This window comes from Chinchilla lanigera, unplaced genomic scaffold (assembly GCF_000276665.1).
Source record: "Chinchilla lanigera isolate Chin_1 unplaced genomic scaffold, ChiLan1.0 scaffold00090, whole genome shotgun sequence".
Taxonomy (NCBI): Eukaryota; Metazoa; Chordata; class Mammalia; order Rodentia; family Chinchillidae; genus Chinchilla; species Chinchilla lanigera.
Genome location: NW_004955491.1, coordinates 4,861,299 through 4,883,444, shown reverse-complemented (window position 1 = coordinate 4,883,444; position 22,146 = coordinate 4,861,299). Strand labels below are relative to the sequence as shown.

Here is a 22,146-nt window from a genome sequence, read left to right as displayed (position 1 = left end):
GGTCCTCCCTGCCACTGCAACCCCCTTCAGGTGCCATTTGCAGTATTCCAGTTCCAGACCTCCCGTGGATGCTGGGATGTGGTTACCTGGGCAGGACCCCATATTGCAGCTCTTGGTCTGAGCCCAAGGCCCCTGGCAGGCTCTTAAAGGAGGGCCTCCTGACTTTCTCCAGCGCAGCTGGAATCCCCCACTGCAGGGCACCGGGCAGGGGCTCCAGGGCCCCCAGGGAGTCCACTGACATGGGTCTGGGGAAGATAAACCGGAAGTCAGTGCAAGACCCCACCTGGTCGGACCCCGCCCCCTGCATCCCAGAGGTCCTGCTGTCTGTCAGCCTGTGCCCTTCCTTATTACCAAGGCAGGCTTCAGGGTCAGGGCAGAGGCGCTGCTGGCTCAGGGGTGCAGTGCACAGACGAGGGTCTCCAGCCCAGGGCCATCCTGTCTCAGGGTCCAGACAGAGGCGGTGGCGATACTGCTCTGAGGCCAGCAGGGGAGCCGAGGTTGGAAAGAAGCCTGCTGTGTCCAGAGGCCAGCGCTCCTCCAGAGTGGCCCTGGAGGCAGCGGCCAGGGTGCTTCGGGGCAGGCAGGGCCCACAGGGCGACCACTCAGACCAGTCACTCAGAGGCAGAAGACCTAGGAAGGTAGGGTGTTGGTGCCCTTCCCGGGGTTCCCAAGACCCCAGGGGGCAGGCAGGAGGGACTGGGGGTTGTGCCCAGGAAGGGCAGGAAGTAGGAAACGCTGAGGGAGGTATGGGGGCAGCATAGGGTCTGTTTGTCTGGGGTTGTCCTGGTTTTATCACTGAAAGTCACTTGACCTGGAAACCCACAGCCCTGAGTGGTGGGGACAGATGTCTCCCTAAGCCACGGTTACCTTCGCAGCCCCGGCTCGTGCATCGCAGCTCTCCGTGTTGGCACTCACTGTGGGGGACATCAAGGTGGGCTCTGGGAGAGGCAAGACCCAGCCCAGAGCCAGCGAGGGGGCTCGTATAGCATAGCCTGAGCTCTCGGTGTACTGGGGAAGGTGAGGGAGCTGCAGGGTCTGGCACGTGGGGTCATTGCTACTCATGGGGCTGGGCCCCAGGGGCTTAGTTTGGCCTTCTCTGCCTGGGTCAGGCTGCCCCCACCCCGGAAGGCTGACCTGCTCCCTGGCCGCCACCTCCCTCGCTTTGCCCACCACTCACCATTCCTTACAGCCCAGCTGCAGATGTTCCCCGGGAGCCAGGGTCACCTCGCCTCCCTCTCCCGAGGTGTGCCAGCAGTTACACTGCTCTGGGGGGACGCAGCCCCCTGCCTGCTCCAGCAGCCCCTGGGCGGAAGGAGGGAGGGGTCAGGATTGTGTGGAGGTCAGTGCCCCCCAACGCCTTGCACCGTGCCGACCTGCAGCAGTGCACATGTGTGCTACTGAGCAGGTGGCCAGGCAAGCACAATCTGGGAAGTACCCCCTTTTCTTTGAGAGCCCCCCCCCCGCTGCAGCCCTCACCCTGGGGCAGTAGCAGCCAGGCTGGCAGGGTGGCAGGTCCTGGCAGAGATGAAGGCTCTGGTGTGTGGCACAGAGTCCAGCACAGGCAGAGCCACAGGCCTGGAACTCAAAGGGCGGCGTGCAGCTGTCCTCTGTGGGAGGGGAGACCGGAAGCTGGGGGACGGCCCGACACCCCTGACCAGAGCACATACTGCACTGGCGGTCCCTTGGAGTCACCTGCTGAGAGCACAAGTCTGCCCCCAGGGAGTGTCCCCCACATGGCACCGCTAAGCCCCTGTGTGCCCCCAGGAAGGATCAGGACAGTTTGAGCCTCGGAGCCTGGAAACTGTGTAGACAAGGGGGCTTTGGGAGTCAGGGTCCTGGCGGGTACTCCAGGGATTGGCAGATGGGTGATACCAGAGCGAAGTGGGAGCAGCTTCCACAGAAGCTGGGCCAGACATCTGTTCCAGGGCGGGTGATGAGGTGTGACCAAAACATACAATGGATGCTTAGACTCAAATGCATTACAATAAAAGATACATTGCCATTAGTCCCTCGCAATATCCTCCTGCCCTCGATTTGAACACACTTAGCCCATCGTCCTTGCCACTTTCTGTAGCACTTCTGCAAGTCCTCTTTTGTGAATGTCTTTAGTTGCACCTGTGATGTCCTGAGCTGATTCAAAACATTTCCCTTTTGTGGTCACTTTGACTCTGGAGGAGAACGAGGGGCACACATGCCAGATCTGGTGGATGAGGTGGATGAGGACACAGCGTCGTGTTTTTGTGAGCCTGCCTTTCTGTTGGATGGCGCTCACCAGCGGTATTCACTGCATTTGCGTTCACACCTCCTGCAGACACTCAGGAAAGAGCACCTCCAGAGCTGCTTCAGAAATGGCAGGAAGGATGGGATAAGTATGTTTGAAGCGAGGAGGATTTTAAGGGGAATTGATGGCAATGTGTCTTTTACTGTAACACATTTTTAAATTTAAATATACCCTGTATGTTTTGATCAGCCCTCATCCAAGGGACAAAGCCACTGTGCTTTGTCTGGTGGTCGGCTGCTGCCATGGGCAAGTCGTGGTGAGCAACTGTGAGCAAAGGTATGGGGAGGCTGCAGTAACTGGGTGCAGAGGCAGGGACCAGGGCAGGCGCAGGCCACCCCCGTGAGGTCCTGGGGCTTGGGTCTGCATGAAGGCGCTGCTGCTGCCCTGCTCAGCCGCCTGGCTCCTGGGCCTCACCCGAGCAGTTGCCGATGGGGCACGGTCGGAAGTGGCCGTCCAGCCGTGTGCAGGGGGGTCCCTCAGCCGCCCGGCCGGGTGCTGGTCCCTGATGGCGGTAGCGCTGCTGCACAGGTACCTGGCAGGAGCAGCGTGTCCAGCTGCTCCAGCCACTCCACACGCACTCCTCTGGGGACAGGGTGGGGACATCAGTGGGGCCCCTTTGGACACCCCAGCCTCTGCCCCACACCCTCTCCTCTCACCCCTGCTCCAGCTAGGACCCTGCACAGGAGAAAGGGGAAAGGAAACCTAGGACTCGGAAAGGCTCTGCTAGGTAGGCTCCCCAACTCAACAAGAAGGTCACACTGTGGAGGCCTCCAAAAGAAAGAGGTGCCAGGAGGAGGAGGACAAAGCAGAGTGTCAGGGGACAGAATAACACTGGGGCAAACATTACTTATGGCCCAATACAGGGAAGTAGAGGAGGGGGCTCTGCCTCCCAGGCACGCTTACCCGAGCAGGGCCCTGGGTAGCAGGCCTGGGTATCCAGGCGTACGACAGTGCCATTGCACGTGGGGTCAGCCTCGGCTAGTGGGCAAGGGCAGGAGCCAGAACGAGAGGTCAGGCCGGGGCCGCAGGTATGAGAACAGGGCCCCCATGGGCCCCAGGAACAGGTGTCCCCCAGCCGCAGACATGGCTGCTGCCCACAGGGCTGGGTTTGGGTGTCAGAGCCCGGGCAGGGTGGCTCCTTGCGCTGAGCGCCCAACACCGTGCAGGTCCGGGTGCGGACCCGGCGCCCACCTCCACAGGAGACAGGGCAGTCGGACCAAGGAGACCACAGCGTCCAGCCGCTGGGCACTGCAGAAGGACACAGGTGGAGTTGGAGGAGTGCGGTGGGTGGGGAGGAGGAAGACTCAGAGGGTTGGGTCGGGACCTTCAAGCACAAGGGTAGCAGTGGGGTGGGGGGCAATGCAGGACATGGGCAGATGGCCTGTAACACAGGGCCAGTAGGGTGGACAGAGGCGGGGGTCAGGATGAAACCCAGACCTGCACACTTGGTGTTGTCACAGATCACGCCTTCTGGGGTACAGGAGCTGGGGAGGGAGCCCAGACTCAGGGACCTGCTCTCCAGCAGAACAGTCCAGTCATCCCTCCTGGCCCCGCGCTTACCACAGCTGACACTCTCCCTGAAGCCAGCTGTCCCCCAGGCTTCGGGGGCGGGCGCCCTGCAGGCACAGAGGTGGGCACGGGGGTTGTGGGCATGGCTGGCTCTGGGACTGCTCCTCTCTGCATTCTGGGGCCCACGAGCCCGATGTGGAGGACCTGGTAACGGGGCCGGGGAGGTGAGGAGCAACCCAAGCCTTTATCAGCCCTTATACCCCAGGGGGAAACTCAGGGTGGGCCTGGGCATGGCTAAGGCAAGGCCTGGATGACCTGTGACAAAGCTGGGCCAGATCACTGGGAGAGCAAAGTCGCGGGTAGAGCAGGACCAGGACTGCTGTACCGGAGAGGGAGACATACCAGGCAGAGGGGCCCTGAGTGGAGAGGGGACATCGCGCCTCCCCCAGCCTCATACCGGAAGCGGCTCTGCTGTCCTCCAGGCCCGCACGAGTGGCTGCAGGAACTCCAGGCTGACCAGTGGCTCCAGGCACAGTGGGCGGGTGGTGGGCAGGACAGGGCCGTGCAGGAGAGGCGCCCAGCCTGGCAGGAGCAGTTGTTGCAGGCATCTTGGTGCCGGCTCCCTGGGGCCCAGCTATGGCCCTGGGCATCTGTGCACTCGCAGTATCGGAGTGGCACACAGCTGCCATCCTGCTCCAGGGACCCTGCAAGGAGTTGGTCCGTGAAGGCTGGTGCTGGTGCTACTAGGCCCACCGGCCCCGCTCAGCCCCCCATGAGCTGGAAGGGCCTATGGTACGCACCCTCGGGGCACCGGCAGCCTTGCTGGCAGACTTGGTGGTCCTCACACACCGCTCCATCCTGCAAGTCTGAGCAGCGGCGGGGGCAGCGGTTGGCACAGGTGACCAGCTCCATGCCTGCTGGGCAGCCCTCCTCTAAGTGGAGGAGGAGGAGGCCTGGCGTCAGGCATCCGGCTCGGACGCTCACATCTGAGGGTCTCAGTATTCTCAACCGGCCAGTGAAGTAACAGCCCATCTCCCTCTACGCCCCAGATGAGAGGTGGGGGTGGCTCTCGCCACTGTCATACCACAGGGCATGGGATTGCAGACCCGGCTGTGATGCCTCTCGCCGACACAGGAGACACCCCCATTCTTGGGTGGGGGGCTTGAACAGCTCCGGCTCCTCACAGACCGTCCCCCTCCACAACTCCGGTCACACCAGGACCAGGGGCTCCAGCGTGACCAGCCCCCTGGCACTGTGTTGGAAAGAGAACAGCTCCATCGGGGTCAGCTCAGGGAGAGGGTCCCATGAGCCCCATAAGGCTCAGCCCGGGTCTGGTGGAGAGATGGAAGTGGCACCCCTGGGCAGGCAAGTAGTCAAGAAGGAAGGAGGTGCTGCGGCCTCCCAGGGCCAGGCCAGAGGAAGGGCTGGATTGCAGCCCGGTCCTCTTCCCCACCTCACCTGGGCAAGCACGCAGGTTGCAAAAGCGGTGCTCCTGGTAGGCAGTAAGGATGTCCGGGCACCAGTGTCCACCGGGCCCAGGGGGACGGTACGCTCTCAGGCGACGCTGTTGGCCCACCCCACAGCTGCGGGAGCACGGCTCCCACGGGGCCCAGGGAGTCCAGGAACAGTTCTCTGGCCCACAGCCAGGGCCAGGGCACAGGGGCAGCTCTGCAGGACAAAGTGGAGCTGGAGCTGGCACAACTGCCCGTCCTCTCTCCTCCCCGACCCTGCCTGCCTGCCCCAGCGGGGCACCGCATCCAGATCCTGGCTCCTGGTCCAGATCTGATACTGACTTTGGCATCTGGCCTCAGCATCCCTTTTCCTCACAGCAGATAGCAATCTCTGACTCACAGGGTTGTTAGGGGAATGCAAGGCACATATGCAGTACGATCCAAAAATTCAATGAATATTTCATTTTTAGAAAAATTACAGTAAAAGACACATTGCCACTAATCCCCCTCAAAATATCCCCTCTTGCTTTAAACACATTTATCCAGTTACTCTGGCCACTTTCTGGAGCAGTTCTGGAGGTCCTCTTCCGTGGGTGTCTTTAGTTGCGTTGTTGTGGCCTCCTCCGTGTCCTGAATCAATTCAAAATGTTTACCTTTCATGGTCATTTTGACTTTGAGGAAGAGCCACAAGCCGCGCAGTGCCAGGTCTGTTGAGTAAGGTGGTGAAGACACCCTATAATGTCGTTACGAGCCTGCCTTTCCATTGGACGGCGTTCCGTAGCAACTTTCACTGTATTGTTGATCACACCTCATAAAGACACTCATGAAAGAACTTCCAGAACTGCTTCAGAAAGTGGCAAGAAGGATGGGATAAGTGTGCTCAAAGCAAGGGGGAGGGTTTTGAGGGGCAGGAATGGCAATGTGTCTTTTACTGTAATTTTTTTTTTAATAGAACCTTCTCTGTATATTATGATTGCACCTCATGTGTGCATGAGGACCAAGTGGTCTGCTGGAACTTGGCAGAGCTCCCCATGGCCTGGAATCAGACACTGATTTGAGATTAGAAGTCAGCTTTAGAAATCCACAGTTGCTCGAGGGTATAGGCTGTTGGGGCTTGGGGCTTGGCCACTGGGTTGGGATGGGAAGGTACCTGTGCAGGAGGGCAGGTTGCAGGGACGCTCCTGTGTGGGCTCCCCCACAGTGCAGTTAGCCAGGCAGGGGCGCAGGCGGCTGCGCCACGCAGGGCGGGCGGGGTCTGTGCAGCTGCGGGAGCAGGGGGACCACGGCGACCATAGGCCCCAGCCAGCTGGAGAGGAAGGGAGGAGGGACAGAGGGGAAGCTGGGCTGGGGCTGGAGGCTTGCCCTTCCCAAAGGGGGGCCATGTGGCAGAGGTATGGGGCCTGGGGCTACCTGGAAGGGCTGTCACTGGCTCCACCGTGGACCCTGCAGCCCCTGTGCCAAAAGAGACCCTGCTCGGAAATGCTTCCCGGCCGGCGGTGCAACTAGACAACGCCGAAGGCTGGCAGCCCAAGCCCGGGCCCGCTGCTGCTCTCCAGCCCAGCCTTCTCCAGCTCCATGATCTCCTGTGGAGACTCCAGGACCAGCTCGGCACTTTCCAGTTGGGTCAAGGTCTCTGCTCAAGCCTTTGCTGCTCCCTGGCCTTCCTTCCTTCCAATGCTCCTCCATCCCTCAAAGCCCAGCAGATGCTGCCCCCTCCAGGAAGCCTCCCTGGCCTGTCCCTCTAGAATTTCCTCCCACCCCGATTTCCACAGCACACACACTTTTCTCCAGGGCTTGCTCCATGCTAAAATGGGTTATCTGAGCCACTGGGTCCCAAGGTTAGGGTCTTCGCCCTCCACCCCAACCCCATAGTGCAGTGCACCCGGCTGGCTCTCCAGAAGGGCTGGCTGCAAATAGAAGTCTAGAGCTAGGGAGTCAGAACAAGGGAGACCCAGAGATGGCTCCAGCCATGGAAAGACGCAGGAGGGGAAGGAGCAGGCTGAACCAGGGGCTGTCCCATGTCCCTTACCGGGGCAGTCCGGGCTGTGGCAGTCCTCCAGGTCCTGTCTGGGCCCCAGGCAGCCCTGGCCCCCTGAAGCAGGTGTGGGGCGCATGCACTGGCGGCTGCGGCTCCGGGTCCCCAGCTGGCCACAGGAGCGGGAGCACGGGCCCCAAGGGCCCCAGGGGCCAAAGCCGCCCTCAGCCTGGGAGCAGTTGTCTGGGGAGCAGGACAGCTTCCCATGCACACAGGAGCTGACGAGAGGGTACGGGCATGAGGGGCAGGCAGAGGGCACTGAGGGCCTGGGCAAAGGTCGGGGGCCCCAGAAAGAGGGCAAGGACAGACCCAGTCTCGCCCGCATCCCAGCCCCGTCCTCACCCTGGGTAGCCCCTCACCAGTTCCTGCAGCCGGTTCGAAACATCTGGCCCGGGTCCAACTCCTCTCCAGGCCCAAAGTGCTGACCGTCCTCTCCCAGAAAGAATGGGGACGTCCCAGGCTCGGTGCTGGGGGCTCCCAGTTCCTGCAGCAGCAGTGCTGTCAGCACACAGGGGCACTCCTGGGAGGGGACAGCGAAATCACACAGGACCCGGTGCCTGTGTGCGGTCTCAGAGACCTGGTGGGGACAGGGAGGGCTCTGGGCCTCATGAGGGTGCTTACAGGTACACGTGGGCCAGTGGCCCTTTGTCATGGACATAAAGGCATCAGGATGCATGTGGGCCCGGGGCTGGGCCTAAGGGGTCAGCCTGACACAAGCAGGTCCCAACAGAGGCCCCCAGAGACAGGACTTGGTGGAAGCAGAAAGAGCCTAGCCAGAAAGTGGAGGAGTCAGGACAGCGGGGTTTGAGTCCAGCTCTGCCCCTGTGTGGATGACCTTGTGGGCCCTTCCCGCTCTGAGCTCAGTGTCATTGTCTAAGTTGAGAATGGGAGACTGACAGCTGCTCAGATCCCTGCGGCCATGGCATTCTGGAGGCCACCAGGATAAGGACGGGGACTCCCGTGCCCGCTGGGCTCAGCACAGCAGAGCTGGCACCTGTGGGCCACCTGCACTCGCAGCAGGGGGTGAAGGAGCTGGGGCCGGGCGGAGTGAGGGAAGAGGCGCTTTCCCCACAAGGTGTAGGAGGAAGGAGAGAAGCAGAGAAGGCCTGCGTGGAGTCAAGGCTGGGCTAGGGGAGCCGCAGGAAACTGCTTGTGGCTGCCAGGACGGCTGGGTTTCGAGATACCACACAGGACTGGGGGCGTGCGAGCCCCTGTGGGCACTGCTGAGTCAGGAGATGTGCTGGTGGGAGCCAGGCACCATCAGGGCAAGGCAGGTGGTCCCCACCCTTGGGAACGAGGGGCGTTGCCCCCACTGCCCGCTCTGGGCCTCCGCCTCTCCCTGCCTTGACGCTGGCAGCAAAGGGCCCAGCTGTCCAGAGGCCACAGGTCCTCAGAGGGTATGATGGGCTGCCAGGTGAGGGGCAGGGCAGGGCAGGGCTGAGTTCTGACCTGGACACAGGCCGAGCGGTGCTGCAAGGTGCCCTCGGGACAGTGGCAGCCCTCCTCACAGCTGTTGGAGAAGCAGGCCACCTGCCCCATGATGTGGGCACAGGAGAAGGGGCATCCCTCGCTGGGCTGGCATTCACGGTACAGACGGCCAGCGGGGCAGCCTGCGTCTAAGGCAACACCCGCGTCAGTGCCCGGCTCTTCCAGCCTACTCTGTGCCCACCTATTCTGTGAACGCTCCTCCCTGGGCACTCCCCTCCCGCAGGCTCCCCTGCTCCCTGGCTGCTTCCTCCTTCCCTTGCCCATCACTGGTGAGGGAAGGGGCAGGAGGGCAGAAGGGGAAGAGAGGTCCAAAAGTACCCCCATCAGGACCTAGGCTGCCGGGCCACTCAAAGCTTGTGGCAATGCTCAGCACACAGGCTGGCAGGCTCACCTCTGCAGACCTGGGTGTGGCAGGTGCGGCTCTGCCGGGCCAGTCCAGGGCAGGGGGGTCGGGGGCAGAGCCGGGAGCGCAACTGCTCCCCTCCCCCACAGGAAACGCTGCAGTCCTCCCAGGGGCCCCAGGCCCCCCACACGCCAGCACCAGGGCAGCTGGGCACCTCCTGGCACTTCAGGGTGCCCGCCACACAGATGCTGGGGACAAGGGATGGGTTTCAGAGATGCCCTGGCCCATTCCAAGGAGGGCACTTCTCCCCAGCTCCGTCCAAAGTCCGCTTTGCTTACCAGTTGTCACACAGCCCGGTCACCACCTCTCCAGGTTCCAGACTTTCCCAGGAGCTGAGCCAAGACCCTGCTGACTGGCTGTGGTTCTCAGGGATCCCTGCAGGGTGCAGGAGTGAGGGTTGAGGAGCTCAGCAACCCCATGAATCCCTCCTCCTGTACCTCTGCCTTCCTACACTCCACCCCACAGGCCTGTGTCCTGGAGGAATAGGTGGAAGAACATTCCAACCTGGACCAGCCTGGGTGTGAGGGGACTGGGCGGGGAACACAAGGCTTTGCAGGGGCTGGGCCCCGGGGGACAGGTACAGGGCCAGGCAGGACGGCAAGGGCCGGAAAGGCACTGACCCATGGCTCCAGGCTGATACTGGCAGTGGCAGAGGGCTGGGAGCACACAGAGCCCGTCCTGGCTGAGCTGGCCTGGGGGACATCCGCAGCTGGGCTGGCACCTCACGGGGCCTGGCTGGCACACACTCGCGGGGGACAGGTCCCGGCAGGAGCGGGGGCAAGGCTGCCCACAGGGCAGTAGATCCTGGCCACCTCCACAGTCTAGGGCAGGAGGGAAGCAGGAAAGGTGGGTGCTGTAGGCCTCCTGCCAGGCCCACTACCCATGCCAACCTGCCACCCTGCCATGGAGAATGACTCGGTATGAATGAATGCACAGGGGTCAGAGGTCAGAGTCAGCATCTCCCTAGACTTATGAGGCTCTCCAGGTCCTTCCAGAAGCCCTCACCTGTGCACTCTGTGGAGTTATTCCAACATGGGCGACTCTGCTCATGGGCCCCAGGGCACGGCCTGCCTCCCTCGGAGCTGGGTGGCTGGGTGCACACTCGCCTCCGCTGGGACTGCCCCAGGCACACATTGCAAGAAGACCATGGACCCCAAGGGCTCCAGGCTCCATCCACTGCCCAGGAAGACAGAAGGACACGCACCTTAGGAGCCCCAGAGCCCCAGGGTATCGAGGTTGGAACCGACACTGGGGGGATGCCGTAGGCCTCGAGTAGGCAGCACACCTGGACATGCGGTAGAGCTGGGGCAGGCCTCCCTCTGACCCTGGGCCTCTGCTCCCCCAGGGCACGGAGCACCACCATGCTGAGGGGTCGGGCAGGCACAGGCCCTGGAGCGGGTCCTTGCCTGGCCCCTGCAGGGTTGGGAGCACGCTGCCCACTCTGACCACAAGCACCAGCTTCCGGGCACTGCGAGGAGAGTCCGGGCACTGGGTATAGGTGATCCTGTCCCAGGTCCCGGCCCCTCGGTGACCTCAGAGCCAGTTCTCCTCCCCTCCCGGCAGACCGGCTCGTACCTGGGCAGGGCAGGTCTGTGCAGTTGAGCCTCCCCTCCAAGCAGGTGCTGGGCAACCGGTGCAGACACAGGAGGATGAACCAGCGGCTCAGGGCCACCAGCGTCCCATGTGCAGCCCCCTGACTGCCTCTCTCCCCTGCCTACCGCTGTCACCGTCGGTGCCTGTTCCCGGGCTCCAGTGCCCCCTAAGCCTGCTCCCTGCTTCACTCAGCTGGCCCCCCGGGATGTCACAGCTGGTGTGACTTGTGCAAGGTCAGACAATGGGAGCAAATGCTGCCTTGTCTGTGGCCCATCCAGCCCAGCAGCTCTCCTCCCAGGAGCATGTGCGCGGCCCTCAGCAGACACATAGTGCTAGCTGCCTCAGTTTCCCCACTTATCAGATAGGGCTCCACCTTGCATTTCTTAGGGATGGTGGATTTCTAATGTCCCCTCTGCTGAGGCCCGGATCCCACACGCATGTACCCTAGGCCACTCCCATGGGCACCGCTGCCTCCGGACACCAAGGCACGGCAGGCTCACCAGTGGTTGCAGCCGTCAGGCCTGGCCAACTGGGTGCCTGGACGGTGCCGCTCCCCAGTCAGCAGGTCCAGGCAGCCGCAGTGACCGGGATGCACGCAGATGGTCCCATCGGCACTCAGCACCTGGCCCCGGGGACAGTAGCAGCCGGGCTGACAGCGCCAAACACAGTGCTGTGGGGACAGCAAGGGGCGGCGGCTCTGGTCAGCACCGAACAGTCTGCAGGGTGGGGGCGGTCAGTGGGGAGCCGTAGAATACGCTGGGGGGATGCAGAGGGACGGGGCTGGAGAGGAGGAGGAAGGCAGCCGAGGAGGCACAAACTGTGACCTTCAGCTCAGAGCTTCTGTTTGAAACAATTTATGTTTGGAGTTTTGTTAAGAAAGGGAGGAAGGCAGGCAGGCCTTGGAATCCCAGCCACACTCAGAAGGCTGAGGCAGGAAGATCGCCGTGAGTTTGAGGCCAGCCAGGGTAACATAGTGAGTTCAAGGCCAGCCTGAGCTACATAGCAAGATCCTGTCTTAAAAAACAAAATAAAACAAACAAAACAAAAGAAGAAAGGCAGGAAGGGGAGCAAGCCAGCCTTGCTGGTCTTCCCCAAGACTGGCATCGGGGGGACAGAGACCCTGTCTGTATCCATGGTACCTGGGTGAGTGCTCGGGAAATACTTTCACTCACAATCAATATTTGCACACAAAAATGCTTATGGCGCATAGGGTGATGCAGTGGGGTGGTTTTCCCCTTCCTATTTGTGCTATGTTTGTAATAAAAGTTTTACTTTGAGAAGAAGAGGCCCTAGCCTGGCATAGCTGGTCATAGCTGAAGTCGGGGACTCATCTGCCCAGCACTGGGACGGCCCTTGAGTCCGGCCACACCCGTGAGGTGGCCCTTGGGTCAGGGGTCAGGCAGGGATGCTGGGGAAGCCTACTCACCACAAGGTCGTCACAGGAGTGGGGGCAGGGAGGGCCACAGGGGCTGAACTTGGCCCCTTCGATGGCGGTGCAGTTGGTCACTGGGAAGGGGACCAGATGGGCTGAGAGTAGTACAGCTCCCCCACCTTCTCCTCTGCTCCTGACCCCACCTCATCCCCGGCAGGTACCTGGGCATGGCTGAGCCTGGCAGGTTTCCCCCTGGGCCTGAGGCCCCTCGCAGAAAAGCCCCAGGCCCTCAGGTGGCGGCTGGTCACAGGCTCGGGTCCGGCTGCGCAGGCCTCCTCCACAGCTCCGACTGCAGCTGGACCAGGGTCCCCAAGGCCCCCAGCCCCCTGCTCCTGAGAGACAGCGAGGGAAGGTGAGTGGAGGGCTTGGCAGAGCCTGGGGCCAGCTGGCACCACCTCCAGGCCAGAGTCTGCCCACGGTGCTGGGGCACTCACGGTCACAGGCGGGCAGGAGGCACGGCTCCTCCTCGGCCTCGGGTCCCGGGCAGAGGGGTGTGGGGGCAGCTGAGGCGTGCAGCAGAGCCTGGCTGGATGGTGCCACACTGGGGGTGCTGGAGCAGAAGTGGTGTCGGTGGCGGCGGGCAGGGCCACAGGAGGCTGAGCATTCACTCCAGGGGGTCCAAGGAGACCATTCGGGCTGGCCTTGGGGTGCACAGGAGACAGAAGGTGAGGAGCAGCGGCTGGGCGTAGTGGGCGTGCCACACCCTCCTCTGGTGCACACTCTTTGGAGAGATGTCCCAGTCCCAGCCCTGGCTACCACTGCCCCTGCGGAGGGAGAGGCGAGTCAGGTCACAGTGGGGCCGGTTCTCACCCTCCTCACAAGGCCTGGAAGTGCAGTTGGTGATGAGTCCAGAGACACAGGAGCTGCGAAGGTGACGGTAGAGGGCTGTGTGATGTCCCCTCAAAACCTACACTCAGGCCCTAGCTCCAGGACACGTCAGCGTGGTCTCACCAGGGTCTTTGCAGAGGTAGTTAAAGACAGGTCCCTGGGGTGGCCCTAACCTGAACCTAACGCAGACAGGAAGAGAGGCCAGGGGTTGGGGGTGTGTGGGCAGGTTCTGCCTCCATCTGAGGGCTGGATGCCTGTCCTGCCACTGAGGAGGGACAGCAGCTCAGCGGGAGCCTTGGAGGTCATTGGGCCCAGGCCACCACCAGATAGGAGTCTCACCAGTTTTCACACGGACTCAGCACAGCACCGCCTGCGGGGTAAAGGTGGCCCCTGTGGGTACAGGGGCAGTCCTGGGTGGGCACACACACGCTGTTCTGGAAGGGAGAGCCACCCTGTCATCTCCAGTTCCTGCCGAATTCCTCCCCAGACAAAACTGGCCCCCCTCCCTGAGGCCCCTCAGACACCATCCACCCGTCATCCCCATCTCCCTAGCCCCCTCCTGCAGGGCGAATGCAGACCCTCAGCTGCAGAGGCCGTGGGGGGGACGCTCCCTCAATTTCTGTAAGCAAAGGACCATTTTCTATATCAAGACACAAGACTGAGCTGTCAAATGCCCTTAAAATCACATAAGAAAATATGAAATATGTGATTTTTTTTTTAGGCAGTACTGGGGACTGAACCCAGGGCCTTTAGACTCAGCTACATTCCTAGACTTTTTTTTTACTTTTAATTTTGAGACAGGGTCTCATTAAGTCACTAATTCGCCCAAGCTATACTCAAACTTGTGATCCTCCTGCCTCAGCCTCCATAAATGTTGGGATTACAGACATGTGCCACCACATCAGTTATAATATATAATTTGAACACTTGTGACCCCTCCCCCAAATTTTCATCAACAAACGAAGAACGGAGAAAGCGATGTATGCAGGATGTTTGGACAGAGATCACTGAAATTTAACAGAAACTTTTATTGGGAAGCGCACGATTCAAAGTCAAGCATATGGATGTATCTTGGCTGGCCGGGAGGTACTGCACCTGCCCACCATCCTGACTCTGACGATTAGGACCATCACTGCCCCAGTTGAGATGTGAGAACACCAGCAGACAAGCCTGATTTGGACCCAGACCTCACTACACCTGTCCCTTACTCCACCCTATGTACAGCAGCAGCCTGGAATCCTTTGTCCAAACCCCTCCACGCTCACTGGAATTTCTCAGCCCTGGTGCCCAGCCCTCCAACTGGAGTGCTGCCTCTTGTTCTCCTGGTCTTTCAATCTCAGGCTTCCGGTCAGGACTGCCTTCTCCAGGAAGCCTTCCACTACTGGCCCAGCCTGCTCTCCGATGCTTCGGTGTTTATACTGGTGGCCCCAGGTCTGGCTTCACCGGACTAAATTGTTTCATGAAGGCAGAGCCTATTTCCCCCCTCAATATAGCCCAACCCAGGACTGAGCATACAGAGGTGTTGGCCCCGTCCCGGCCACCCTGGGTCCCCAGGCACGAGGAGGTCCTGCCTATGGGTAGCCCTGAGGGAGGACACTCACCAGCAGGAGCATCCTGGGAGGGCAGTAGCAGCCAGGGTGGCAGGTCTGGTTAGCCTGTCCCAAGGAGCTGAGCTCTGCACAGGAGGCAGGGCCCTGGGCACAGTCCTGCCACCGCTGTCCCCTGGGACACACACCCGGCACTGGCCCTGGAGACAGAAATTGACAGCCCTGTCCCCTGGGCTCCCAACCTGGAGAGGCATCTGCTTGGTGCAAGGCTGCTCAGGGCTAAAGGACAGGGCACAGCGAGGGAGCTAACAGTACCCAGGTTGGGGGGAAGAAGAACTGGAGGGTCCCCAGGGCAGTGCTCACCTGCGCAGGGCTGCAGGCTGCAGGTGGAGAATTCCACAGGGCCGTGTGGGCCACCGCCTCGGGTGCGGTTCCGGTAGCCACCGCCGCAGGGCACGGAGCACTGAGTCCAGGGACCCCACGCCCCACCAGGACCTGGGGGTGGCACTAGGTCACTCACTGCAGGCCCCACCTCCCACCTCGACACCAGGGGACCCTCCCTCCTCACACTGCTAGCCACTTCACCTGGGCCCCCGACCCTGCCTCGGACCTGCCGCCACCCGGAAGGACGCGGCTGCCTCTAGGGAGAGTGTCTCTTAGGGAATGAACTCAGCAGCTCTCAGACACCATCTTAGTGGCACCTCTCAGGTAGGTCCCTTGCACGCCCCTCACAGGGCCCTGGAGGATGCCATGCGGGTATTCTAGCTCCTCTCTGAGGACATGAGTCCGCTTTCACCTTGACATGGCTGCAGACTGCAGAATTCAGCTTCCATGTCGGGGCCCTGGCACTCAGCACCCCCAAAGGCAGCTGGGGGTGCAGTGCCTGTCCGGAAGCGTCGCTGAATGCCCACATCGCAGCTGCGGCTGCAGGGACTCCACGGGGTCCAGGGACTCCAGCCACAGGCCACTGCCAGTACAGAGGTGGTGTGTGTGAGGTCAGGTCAAACCCCTGAGCCCTGACCCGCCCAGGGTACCACCTTGGTCCCATGGGCTCATCTCGGAAAGGCCCAGGTACCCCTTGTTCCCTGACACTGGGCCCCCTGGGGTACCTGGGCAGGGCTCCGAAGTGCACACCATCTCACCAGAGACACAGGTGCTGCAGAGAGAGAGCCGGTGAGACCTGACCTGCCCATCCCCCACTGTAATCAGTCCCCGCCTTAGAGTACAATGTACTGGCCGGAGGCGGGGAGCAGGGAGGCAGCTGGCCATGGTGCCCACTACCTATCGCCCATCAGTGGAATTTTAAGTTGTGACCAGCAGTCACCCAAATGCACCATCAGGGGCTCCACAAGGCTCCAAGCACTGTGTGTCCCTTTGTCACAAAGCTACATGGGGAGACACCTTTTCATTCCATTTGCATTTACTAAACGCCATTCAGACATGACCCGGAGTGCCAAGACCGAGTAGGAGCGATTGAGAAAGAGCAGGATTATCGGCCCTTCTTTCTCTGTAGTTTTCTCCAGTGTAAGTTTTAAAGCCTATCTGTCAAAGTCTGGAGGTTACAGAAAGATAGTCAGAGAGAAGAAAGAGAAAGGGGTTGGTGGAGGAATAATAAAATGAGGAACTGGGGTGCAAGGTAAAATAGAAAAAGAAAGGGAAATGAAAAGGTGGTGCGGGAACTGGGCTCAGAGCACCCTCTGCTGGCAGAACCTGGGGAGAGCTTTGAGTCTCGGGTGCTTCAGCCCTGAGCAGAAGTGGAGTGGATCCCGGGGAGGGAATGATACCCAGGAAAGAGAAGCAGGGAGCGGCGGGAGGAGAGGTCAGGAGCCCCTCTCCGGTCTCCAGTCTATCATACATGGCCCCACACCGCAAAACCCCGTCCTGCCCCCTTTGGGAGCCAGCCCTCCAGGACCACCACCACCACCACCACCGGGGACCCACCAGTTGTTGCAGGCGTCCAGATGAGCCACGGCTCCAGGTGCATAGAGCTGCCCGCGCAGCTGGCAGGGGCACTGGGTGCGGGGCAGGCAGCTGGTGTTGTGCAGAAAGAGGCCAGGGGGGCAGGCACAGCTGGGGGCACAAACGCCCGTGCACTCCACCCCAGGGTCCTGCGCCAGGCACAGCTGAGGGCACGGACCCCCCTCCTGGTGACACTGCTCTGCTGAACGGAACACCATGTCGCTGGGGCACTGAGCTACAGGGCAAGACAGAGCGGGTCTGGGCAGGGGCAGAGGGAAGGAAAGGGAGGCCGCGAGGGAGGGGTCTGCCTGCAGTGACTGGGAAGAAGTAACATGGCCCTCCCTGTCCACCCCTCCCAGGCTTGCTCCAGGGCCTGGCAAGTCACCAGGGAAGAGTCATGTTTTGCTCCACTTGATACAATTTGTTTTGTTTTTGTCTTTTTGAGACAGGGTCTCACTATGCAATTCGGGCTGGCCTTGAGCTCTGTTTGTAGCCCAGAACTGGTCTCATACTCTCAGTGATCCTCCTGCCTCTGCCTCCCAAGTGCTGAGATTACAGGCATGCGCCACCACGCCCAGCTTGTTTTGTTTTTAGATATGGTTTTGAGACTTATTCCAGGCTGGCCTTGAACTCACAATGCTGCCTAGGCTGGCCTCAAACTCCCAGCAAGTCTCCTGCCTCAGCCTCCCCAGTGCTGGGATTGTAGGCGTGTACCACCATACCCAGTTGATACCGATGTTCTTGAGACAGAAGAGCACACTAGTGTCTGATCCAGGAGGGCTCAAGGGAGAGCGAGGAGGGGGAATGGGCTTCCCAGGGCCAGGGCTGCTTGTGCACAATTCTGCCCATCGTTCTGACTTCCTTGGAAGGGCCAGCAGCCATGAGCCTGGTCCCCAGTGGGCGGAAGAGGGAAGAAACCTGAAGGTCTCCCTGGCTCAAGGCACCACCTGCCCTGACATGCAAGGTCAGGGACGTGTGAAGGTGTGGGGTGTGTGTCAGGCCCTGGGAGCCGTGGGGCGTGGCCAGCTGGAGGGTAGGCCAGAACCTGGTACCTGTGCAGAGCTGTGTGTTACAGTCTCTGGTCTGACTATGGGGTCCCTGGCACACAGGGTGCTCAGGGGCTGGACCACTGCAGCTGCGCCCACGGGTCTGCACACCTCCACCGCAGGACGCTGAGCAGGCGGACCAGGAAGCCCACAGACCCCAGCTGCTCTGCACTGTGGGGAGAGGCCAGGGTCCCAGTCACGGACGTGGCAGAGGTGTGGCAGGGGAGGGGTCAGAGCTGTGGGGTGTACAGGGCCCCCAGCCACACCTCCCCGACAGTCAATCATGTTCTGGTTCCGGGGGGCGAGGAGAAGCTTGAGGACAAGAGCCAAGTTTGCTCTCATCCTCTGCCCCCTTCCCTCCGCTCCCTGGGGCTCACGGGACCCCACCCCAAAAAAGTGCCCGGCCACACCAGGGGTGATGGGGGTCATACCTGGGCACGGAGGGGGGCTGCAGGGCTCCTCCTGGATCGCCTCTCCATGGCAGGCATCCCTGGGGCTGGGGCAGAGCCGAAAACGCCGCTGCCGACCGGCGCCCCCTCCAGGGACAAGGCAGCTCTGGGAGCAGGGGGACCAGGATGTCCAGGGCGTCCAGCCCGGTGTCTCTGCAGGAGACACAGCGGGCCTACTGCATGGGCCAGACAGGCCAGGGGCTAGGGCGGGCTCTTGGGGATGACAGGTACCGTACTGGGTTCAGGGTGGCCCCTGTCCCCTCGGCTGCCTGGGGCCTCTGTGCTCCAGCCCACTTCTCACACTTGGGGCAGCAGTAGAGGAGCCTCCGCTGGCCCGGCCCAGTCAGTGCATAGTGTCACCTCCCGCAGACTCTTGCTCTTCCCAGCCCACCCTGCTCGGGCACCCAGGCCACCAGCACCCTCCTGAGAGCCTGTCTCCCCGCCACCAAAGCCCACCCGGCAAGGCCAGTTCAAGGGCTGCCCTCGACTGCGGAAGCCTTGCTGATTACCCACCCAGGGGTCCTCTCCCACCACGTCCACAGGGCCAGGCACAGGCGGGGGAGGCAGGCTTCTGCCATACCTGACCCACACTCCGTGTAGCAGGCCTGCAGCTCCTGGCCGTCACCCTCACAGGGAGCACCTCCGAAAGCCGCAGGAGGATTGGAAGGAGACCTGGGAGAGAAGCAGCCCTGGGCCCCTTGTCCTCCTGTCCTCCCCCGCCCCAAGCTCTGAGCCTCCTTCCTCCCCGTCCTCCCACTGTCTCCGCCCTGCACACCTGAACCTGGCCTTCACTCCAGGGCCACAGGATCGGTCACAGGGAGCCCAGGGGGACCAGGCTGACCAGCCGCAGGGCTGGGGGCAGCCGCCTGGTTCACACTGCAGTTCGCCCTTCTCACACGTGCTGCGGGAAGGGAAGGGATGGAGCTATCAGGACGGAGGCCCAGCGCCCACCCCCGCCCAGCGCCCTCCCTGCCAAGCACCCTCACCAGCGGCTGCAGTTGTCCATCAGGAAGGACGACCCCGGCTGCCTCAGCTCCTCACCCACGAGGCAGGGGCACTCGGAGAGGGGCAGGCAGTGAGAGTCATGGAGGAGGAGCCCCGGGGGGCAGCGGCACCCTGGGACCAAGTGAAGGGAGGCTGGGGTCTGAGGGCAGGTGGCTGGGGTCTGAGGGCAGGTGGCTGGGGTCTGAGGGCGGGTGGCCGGGTGGGCACCGCTCCCTCCCCCTGCTCGGGTCTACCTCACCCTCCACACACTGCCCAGTGCAGCTTCCGTTGGCCTCGGGATCCAGGCAGGAGGGTGGGCACAGGGGCACCAGCCCCTTCTGGCATAGCTCCGCATCCACGTGCACAAGGCCTGGCCCGCAGTCTGGGGGAGATGGGTACCTTGTGGGGTGAGTCCAGGGAGGCTCGGCGAGCTGCCCGTGCCCAGCACCCTCTTACCTGTGTCACCTGCACAGGGCAGCAAGCCACAGGGCACCCTCTCTTGGGAAGCCCCGGGGCAGGGGGCCCCGCCATTCTTGGGTGGGGGGTCCACACAGCTCCGCCGGCGACCCTGGTGGCCACCCCCACAGGAGACGCTGCAGGGGCCCCAAGTCTCCCACTCTGCCCATGCCCCAGCCACTGCAGAGGAAGGAAGAGCAGAGGTCCAGCAGAGAGCTCTCAAGGAGACAAATGCTGTCCTGGAGAGGGGGCGCAGGGAGGGAGCCCTCGGCCAGCTGGCAGAGCAGCACACAGCCCTGTAGCCTCCTCCTCTGTCCAGGATGCCTCTGTTTCCCAGATGAGGGAAGCTGGGGATGGACCTGGTGACGCCTCCCAGGACAAAAGCTCTGTACCCTGAGAGGGGCAGTGCCTGTGCAGACCCTGGGGCACACACAGTCTGGGTGAAAGAAGGCAGCCAAGCAGTGTTCGGAGGCAGCTACGGGGGCCGAGGAGAGCCCTCCACTGTGGGAAGCTCTCTCTGCAATGCACAGAGGTGAGTGGGACAAAAGGCTGCATGCAAAGCTTTTGGCAAGGAACCCAGGGACAAGTGGAACAGCCGGCTGATGTCTGAGGTCTATCTCTTAGCCCTCACTGAGCTCCACCTATGGAGGCTCTTCCATCCTCCTTCCACCCAGCCATCTCTCCACCCATCCATCTATTCACTCATCTACCCACCCATTGATTTATCCATTGATCCATCCATCTATCCTCTATCTACTCATCCATCCATCCATCCATTCATCCACCCATTCATCCATCCTTCATCTACTCATCCATCCATTCTTCCTCTGTCTACTCACACATCAATCCATCCACCTACTTGCCTATCCATCTATCCATTGATCCACTGATCCATCCATCCATCCATCTGTCCACCCACCCACCCATCCATCCAATCATCTTCCCAGATCGCCTTCCTCCATCCTGGATGCCATCTGATGTGGGATGACCGGGGTTCCCAGTTTTCAGCAGAGATCTAGCACGTGGTACTGGGGCTCACTTGGGCAGGCATGAGGGGCTGGAGGGGCCTCGGGGACCAATCCCATCCCCTCCAAGGGCCTGGCTACCTGGGCAGGCCTGCACAAAGCAGGGCTGGCTGCGCAGCTGGTCCATCAGGCAGCTGCCCCCGGGCAGGGGAGGCCGCAGCTGCTCCCGGCGCTGGAAGGTGAAGCCCAGGCCACAGCTGCGGCTGCAGCCGCTCCAGCTAGACCAGGCTGCCAGTATGCAGTCCACTGAGGGGACAGGTGGGCAGGGCTCAGACGGGGGTCATGGAGGTGCAGGTCCCTCAGGTGTGTCCTCTGCCTGGGCAGCACATACCACAGGCATCCTCATCCGAGCCGTCCTGGCAGTCAGAGTGCAGGTCGCAGCGCCGCTCAGCTGGTAGACACTCCCCACTGCCACAGCGGAGCTGGCTTGGCGAGCAGAGGGCCCTCGAACCCGGCAGCCCAGGAAGCACTGTGGTGGGCACCGTGAAGGGCTCTGTGCTCACTGCCCATGAGGTGCGGGAGAGGAAAGCAAGCCACATGAGTGACACAGTGAGCCCCTGCAACCTCAGGCCAGGAGTCGGGGGTTGCACTTGCTGGCCAGAGCCCTGGCCTCCCCTTCCTCCTGGTGTCTCTGCTCCCTTCCACTACTGTGAGTGAAATCTACACAGGGTCTTTGGTGTACCCAGGTCTCCCACAGTCTCACTACTTGTCAAAGGCTCTTACAGTGTCCGGAGAGGGACCAGAGTACTAGAAAATTAGTTTACTCCCTTGGGTACTCTCTATGACTGATTAATGCTTGATTTCTCCTATCCTGATTGTAAGACAAAGCTTTGATCATAATGATCTACTTTAGATGGATGGATGGGTGGGTGGATGGACAGAGAGATGTATGCATCAATGGACAAATGGTAGGTGGGTGGATGGAGGAATGGTGGGGTGAATGGATGGATCAGTGGATAAATGGATAAATGAGTGGGTAAGTGAGTGGATGAATAGATGGATGGTTGGAGGATGGGTGGGTGGGTGGATGGATAGAGAAATGGATGGATCAACGGATACATGGTAGGTGGATGGATGGATGGATGGATGGATGGGTGGGTGGTTGGATGGATGAATGGGTCAGTGGGTAAATAGATAGATGGGTGGGTGAGTGAATGGATGGGTGGATGGATGTCAGACAGATTTTATAAAACAGGTTGAGACTCAAGACCTATTCCAGTCCCCTTCTTCACCACCACTGAAGACACTCACATTCCTAATTGTTTTCACACTTTTAGTTTCTGTCCACTCCCTGCTACCCTACCCTCTCCCAGATCCTTCCCACATGAGCTAGAAATGGACACAGGGACACCCAGACTTGAAGCCCTCTTGCACCTGACACAGGCCCTCTGCTTACCGCAGCGCTGCTCATCAGAGCCGTCCAGGCAGTCCTCCCTCCCATCGCAGAGCTGTGCCCACTCCACACAGCCCAGCACCTCGCAGGGCACCTGCCCAGGGCTGCACTGCACAGGTGGGAAGGGCTTGGGGGTGACGTTGTGGCCTGTGGATGGATGGACAGATGGATGGGTGGGTGGATGCATGGATGGATAGATAGAGGATGGATGAAGGATAGATGGATGGATGGAGGATGGATGGATGAATGGATGGATGGATGATGGAT

General features: G+C 61.2%; 1 protein-coding gene across 1 annotated transcript in view; it reads right to left on the bottom strand.

Moving 5' to 3' along the window:
- Positions 1-22,146, bottom strand: part of Sspo (SCO-spondin) — a 48,404-nt gene that overhangs the window by 5,616 nt on the left and 20,642 nt on the right. Inside the window, exons 47-91 of the mRNA XM_005404761.2 lie at positions 21,883-22,026; positions 20,818-20,988; positions 20,568-20,732; positions 19,462-19,641; positions 19,265-19,387; positions 19,008-19,137; positions 18,797-18,922; positions 18,602-18,693; positions 18,004-18,174; positions 17,579-17,743; positions 16,509-16,761; positions 15,677-15,723; positions 15,364-15,534; positions 14,931-15,062; positions 14,622-14,767; positions 13,360-13,454; positions 13,003-13,055; positions 12,627-12,833; positions 12,354-12,524; positions 12,187-12,266; positions 11,261-11,430; positions 10,743-10,789; positions 10,453-10,635; positions 10,173-10,343; positions 9,788-9,988; positions 9,446-9,542; positions 9,156-9,355; positions 8,726-8,892; positions 7,636-7,796; positions 7,271-7,494; positions 6,652-6,693; positions 6,392-6,547; positions 5,249-5,458; positions 4,875-5,042; positions 4,591-4,722; positions 4,248-4,494; positions 3,842-3,994; positions 3,719-3,765; positions 3,185-3,529; positions 2,696-2,863; positions 1,477-1,607; positions 1,178-1,302; positions 868-914; positions 352-630; positions 87-245 (exon numbers count right to left, since the gene is read on the bottom strand). Of these exons, the coding sequence (XP_005404818.1) occupies positions 87-245; positions 352-630; positions 868-914; positions 1,178-1,302; positions 1,477-1,607; positions 2,696-2,863; positions 3,185-3,529; positions 3,719-3,765; positions 3,842-3,994; positions 4,248-4,494; positions 4,591-4,722; positions 4,875-5,042; positions 5,249-5,458; positions 6,392-6,547; positions 6,652-6,693; positions 7,271-7,494; positions 7,636-7,796; positions 8,726-8,892; positions 9,156-9,355; positions 9,446-9,542; positions 9,788-9,988; positions 10,173-10,343; positions 10,453-10,635; positions 10,743-10,789; positions 11,261-11,430; positions 12,187-12,266; positions 12,354-12,524; positions 12,627-12,833; positions 13,003-13,055; positions 13,360-13,454; positions 14,622-14,767; positions 14,931-15,062; positions 15,364-15,534; positions 15,677-15,723; positions 16,509-16,761; positions 17,579-17,743; positions 18,004-18,174; positions 18,602-18,693; positions 18,797-18,922; positions 19,008-19,137; positions 19,265-19,387; positions 19,462-19,641; positions 20,568-20,732; positions 20,818-20,988; positions 21,883-22,026 (6,852 nt within the window). The remainder of the gene's footprint in view (positions 1-86; positions 246-351; positions 631-867; positions 915-1,177; positions 1,303-1,476; positions 1,608-2,695; positions 2,864-3,184; positions 3,530-3,718; positions 3,766-3,841; positions 3,995-4,247; positions 4,495-4,590; positions 4,723-4,874; positions 5,043-5,248; positions 5,459-6,391; positions 6,548-6,651; positions 6,694-7,270; positions 7,495-7,635; positions 7,797-8,725; positions 8,893-9,155; positions 9,356-9,445; positions 9,543-9,787; positions 9,989-10,172; positions 10,344-10,452; positions 10,636-10,742; positions 10,790-11,260; positions 11,431-12,186; positions 12,267-12,353; positions 12,525-12,626; positions 12,834-13,002; positions 13,056-13,359; positions 13,455-14,621; positions 14,768-14,930; positions 15,063-15,363; positions 15,535-15,676; positions 15,724-16,508; positions 16,762-17,578; positions 17,744-18,003; positions 18,175-18,601; positions 18,694-18,796; positions 18,923-19,007; positions 19,138-19,264; positions 19,388-19,461; positions 19,642-20,567; positions 20,733-20,817; positions 20,989-21,882; positions 22,027-22,146) is intronic.